Consider the following 5,083-nt stretch of genomic DNA (forward strand, 5'->3'; position numbering starts at 1 on the left):
CCCCAAATGGCCTATGGCCTTGGATCTAGTAATAAAAAAGGTCAATGATGGATGAATGCCATCACTCTTAAAAAACAAAAAACCAAAAAAAGGAAGCAATTTGCGAAAGAAGAAAAAGCTAGTGAAACAAATGTGAAGGTGTAGACATGAGACTAATCAATTCTAAAAGGTGTCAAAAGGTCCTTCCAAATACATTACCTTTACTCTCATGTATATGAAACATTGAATGTATACAAGAAGAAGAAAAGAGGAAAAAGGTACATCAAATGATCGTACTAAAAGAAAGAAGCGTACATTGTTGATCATGTCGAAAAGTTACATGAACCTATGAACCTTTTTTCCATTTTCACTGCTCGCTCCATCACTAGTCATATCGAGGAAAAGGAATACATAACGTCGAGCGTTGCTTTTGAGGCGATATGAGATATGACCCTAAAAAGGACTCTGGGAGACACCATTGTTTTCTTACATAAAAGCTTGTCTTTCTTACCCTCATGAGACTTTTAGATGTGTACACGCGCCATTATTTGCATAAAAGATGTACACCAATGATCACGTGACAAGCCAACGCGATGGCCACTAACCATGTGATTCTTTATATTCCATGTTACACAAACTGAACTCGATGATAGAATTTTCTTTTTTTTGTTCTCTCTCTAGCTAGGAGCAAAATGAGTTCATCAAAGTCCAATGCACAAAATATGAGGTTTTTACACTAAGACTGCATCGATCCATGTTTTACAACATTAAAGAAAGGCCAAATCGATCAAGCTCGAGAAGCCCGGGAAGATCGTGAATCGGGAGTCGGTTGGTAATGCGGATTGTCAGTAATATCTTTGAGGTTTTGGATTTGACCTAAAGTCTCTACCACGTCGTGCATGGTCGGCCTCGCCCGAGGATCTCTACTAAGGCACTGGAAAGCTAGTTGTGCCCCTTTATATGCACCCTTTTCGGAGTAGTGAGCCAATCGAGGATCGATAAGCCGAAACACTTTCTTCTTCTCACTAAAGTAGGGCCTCGCCCACTCGACCAAGTTGTGCTCTCCGCTTGGCCTCGATTTATCCACAGATCTCTTCCCAGTTAGGATTTCAAGTAGCACAACACCAAAACTGTATACATCGCTCCGTGCTGTAAGATGTCCTGTAAAAAAAAAAAAATGGTGTATGTGAGAGACTACCCAACCAAAGACTCACTCATATAGCATATATTATATGCAGCAAGTCGGAGCTCGATCCTTGTTTTGGTATCAGTAGCTAAACAGCTTTCAGATCACATTTGTTCACCATTGAAACCTAAGGCTTGTAAAACATATCCTGGTTATCAACTTGAAATACCGGTGTTACAGTGTCGCAACATTACCCAATAAGATAAGCTTCCTTTAAAGCAAGGATTCACACATATACAACTCGAACTTGAACCCTAGGCCCATATACCAGTCATCGTCATCTATTGTAAACAAGCATTATCCAACATGCTAAGTGCCCCTAATGCAAGCATTCATTCTACAAAAGTTGTATATCTGAAACCCATACTTGTCATCTACTATAACCAGCAGTGTGACAACATTCCCCCAATGCAAACAATATGGAGCTTCCTTTAAGAAACAGATTTGAAGAATAAATCCCACATACCAGTCATTACATACTCGGGAGCTGCATATCCATAGGTTCCCATGACCCTTGTAGAGACATGGGATTTGTCACCTTCTGGCCCATCCTTAGCGAGTCCAAAGTCGGAGAGCTTTGAATTGTAATCCTACACAATGCCCCCTCTAATTTCAGGCATGACGAGCATGAGCACTTTATGCTAAAATGTAGAAATATGGAATCACATCCTTACCGCATCGAGAAGTATATTAGACGCCTTGAAGTCCCTATAGATGACAGCCTTCTTCCTCCCATGAAGAAAAGCAAGGCCTTCGGCAGCTCCACGTGCCACTTTCATCCGAGTTTCCCATGATAGAGGCATGGCACCTCCTGAGTCATCCCATACCATGAACAAATACTCTCGATTTAAATACTTAACAATTAATAGCTATGATTTCACATTTTTTTGTAACACAATACCGGGACGAGGGGGCAGGGGTTGAACACCAAAATACCCCTAGCTTTTTGTACAAGGCAAGCTAATTCTAGTATTTTTTGTTGAAAACCTAGGGTTATTCTCCTAGATATCCAACAAGCTTTGAGAATTTTGGTGTTTTTCCCTCTGTATTACTGGTGGAAAATCCTCTCTCTCACACACACACAGGGATCCATGGTAACTTACGCCGAAAAAGATGGTTTTCGAGGCTTCCTCGTTGCATGAATTCATAGACCAATAATCTCTGGTCATTCTCTATACAAAAGCCTATAAGCTTCACAAGATTGGGATGGTGAAGTTGACTAAGATAATACACTTCGGCCTACACATTAAAATACAAGCAGGAAAAAAAGGGATCATAATTAAACTCACTTAATTGCATACAGAAATATTAAAAAAATCCAGAACTACTTTACCAGCCATTCATTGTGACCTTGCAGGCTGTTTTTGTTGAGTGTTTTCACAGCTACAGTAAGCCCTGTTCCAGGTTTAACTGGTGAAGTGCCATATTCATCCACCCAGCCTTTGAAAACACACCCAAATCCTCCTTCGCCAAGAAGACTATCAGGTCGAAAATTTCGAGTTGCTACTCGGAGATCAGAATAACTGAACTTCCTTAGATGGGATCGTGCAAGAAGTTCTTCCTCGCCACGGGGAGTATAGGGGGTTTCGCTTCCATCCATGCTTTGCTCAGATGGAGGGACCTTGCATACTTGAGCTGCATCACATACATTTATGCATTACATATAAACGAACAAATTGATTAAAACCTCGAACCGGGGATTCTGTGGAAACAACCCAATTTGGTTCGATATTGTTCCCTACAGTGCTCAACATTATGAACCGTTGCAGGCGCAGAGAAAATATATAACTAGGTTACCTCTTTCCTCCACCTTTTTCTTAAATTATTCAACATTATGAGCTTCTTCATGTGATGCAAGGTGAAACCGGAAGATAGTTGGCTAGGCAAAACCAAATTTTGTCAATGTTTTCTCCCCTACATACATTGTTCAACATTGTGAGGCTGTGGAGTCAGAGGATACCCTGGCTAGTGACTAATTTCCCTCATCTTTCTCTTTGTAGTGCCCAATGTTTGTGAAGCGGTGCACACCTAGTTAGGTGGTGACAATTTTGCATTGGTGGTGACAATTTTTTCATTATCTTCATTCACCACAACGATCTCAGCACTATGCGGCGAGCATAAGCAAACTAGGTGGCAACTTTCCCTCATGTTGTTCCCTAGAATCGTCGACATACGAACTTCTACAAGCAAAACAGGAGCACATCTCGCTGGTTCACACAATTTGTACCATTTACATTTTTCCTAGAATCATCGGCATACAAACTTCTAAACTTCTACAAGCAAAACGGAGTATATATTGCTGATTCACACAATTTGTACCATTTACATTTTTCCTAGAATCATCGACATACGAACCTCTCCAAGCAAAATGGAGTATATCTCGCTGGTTCACACAATTTGTACCATTTACATTTTGCCTATAGTCATCATCGACATTAAATTGAATAGTACTCTGGACAAGCACTTTTATTCAATGTTCCCTAACATTATGGGGTTTCAGCTGAGCATATTCGGCTATGTTGTCACTTTCCCTCAGCTTTTTGCTTATAGTATCCAGCATTTAACAGCTGCTTCTATATACAAGGTGGACAAAAACTATAACCTAACTAGGTAACCAGTTTCATTTTTTTTGTAGCATGAACAAGGAGATTATGTTAGAAAATGATCACTTCCACTCCACATTTTTCTCGCATTATGAGGTCCTGGGACATACCTATTCAGTTTTCCCTTGGTGTTTCCTCCTCTAACGACGTCTATGTTATGAGCCTTTGTGGGCAAAACAGAGCATATGTATGTAGCTACGAGTGTTTTGTTCATTTTGAGGGGCAAATGAGGCAATTTTCCGAGTGTTCACACTTATATTTGGCTATATAATGTTTAGCATAATGAGCTTTGAAAGATCCCTACATGAATTTCCCCTAATGTTATGCTTATCTCTTAGCATAATCAAAATGCCTAACAGTATTAGGATTGCATCATGATTCTCTTATCCTAGGTTCCTATAATGATTTGACATTATGAGCTTGTTCTTCCCCCCCTTCCATTCCCCTAACGTCTTGATATCTCATCTAATCTGACTATGGTAGTGTTTCATCACAATGAGCTTCCAAAATTCCCTCCCTTGTTTCTCCTTATCTTTCTGCATATAGAAGCTCCATAAATGATCAGCTCAAATTTCACTCAATCGATTCAATGTGTTGAATTACTATATTACCGTGAAAAGAGATCTATTTGTATGCACCATAGAAAGAAGTTTTATCAAAATAAGATTTGGAAAGACGAGGCAAGAACAAGAAACGACGAAGAAGAAAGAGTTTGGAGAGATTATGTATGTACCCGCAGGGCTATCCATAGAAGAATTCTCAACTTTGGCAGGTGCTGTCCAACAATTCCATGTCCAGTTCCACCATTGAGAGAAATTATCAAGAAGGCCGCATCTATAGAGGCAATGGTCGTCCTTATGATTATGATGAGGATAACAACAACTACCACATCCATATCTAGAAGAGCTATGGTGATGATGATGATGGTTAGAAGAGGAGGAGGACTTGGAGAGATGGTTTCTGTTAGGATTAGTGGAGGAAGACAATGATGAAGAAGAGGAAGAAGTGGGCACATCGGGATCCATGTCTACTACTCCCTATCTCTCTCAATCACTCACTCTCGCTCAGTTAGCATAAAATGTTTGCGAGAAGAGGGCCAAGAAATCATGGCAGCTTTGGAAGGAGGGGGAGGAAGAGATACAGAGGAGAGATTTAGAGAGAAGGGTGTGGGCTACTACTAGTACTCCTCCAAGGTGAGGAGGAGATGGAAGGAAGGAAGGCTGCAACAAAAAAAGTGCAGAGATAGACTGGATTGGGGGAGAGAGACAGAGACAGGGATAGAGTTAGGGATGCAGAGCCTGCAGACATCCATTCA

At 40.6% G+C, this 5,083-nt stretch overlaps 1 protein-coding gene across 1 annotated transcript; it reads right to left on the reverse strand.

Moving 5' to 3' along the window:
- Positions 1 to 247: 247 nt before the first annotated feature.
- LOC147849687 (receptor-like cytoplasmic kinase 176) lies at positions 248 to 4,858 on the reverse strand. The gene is made up of 6 exons (XM_087337071.1): positions 4,502 to 4,858; positions 2,499 to 2,800; positions 2,269 to 2,404; positions 1,840 to 1,976; positions 1,632 to 1,755; positions 248 to 1,140 (listed from the first exon to the last, which is right to left on the reverse strand). The coding sequence occupies exons 1-6, from the start codon at positions 4,791 to 4,793 to the stop codon at positions 767 to 769; spliced, it is 1,365 nt and encodes a 454-aa protein (XP_087193197.1). The 5' UTR covers positions 4,794 to 4,858; the 3' UTR covers positions 248 to 766.
- Positions 4,859 to 5,083: the final 225 nt, after the last annotated feature.

This window comes from Azolla caroliniana, unplaced genomic scaffold (assembly GCF_043228905.1).
Source record: "Azolla caroliniana isolate FFs.n. ecotype wild unplaced genomic scaffold, voAzoCaro1.0.p SCAF_22, whole genome shotgun sequence".
Taxonomy (NCBI): domain Eukaryota; kingdom Viridiplantae; phylum Streptophyta; class Polypodiopsida; order Salviniales; family Salviniaceae; genus Azolla; species Azolla caroliniana.

Coding starts and splice junctions, on each gene's coding strand:
- LOC147849687 (XM_087337071.1), bottom strand. CDS start 4,793: ATGGATCCCGATGTGCCCACTTCTTCCTCTTCTTCATCATTGTCTTCC. Junction 2,801..4,501: donor TTCTATGGATAGCCCTGCGG/GTACATACATAA, acceptor TATGTGATGCAG/CTCAAGTATGCAAGGTCCCT. Junction 1,977..2,268: donor CGAAAACCATCTTTTTCGGC/GTAAGTTACCAT, acceptor GGGATGACTCAG/GAGGTGCCATGCCTCTATCA.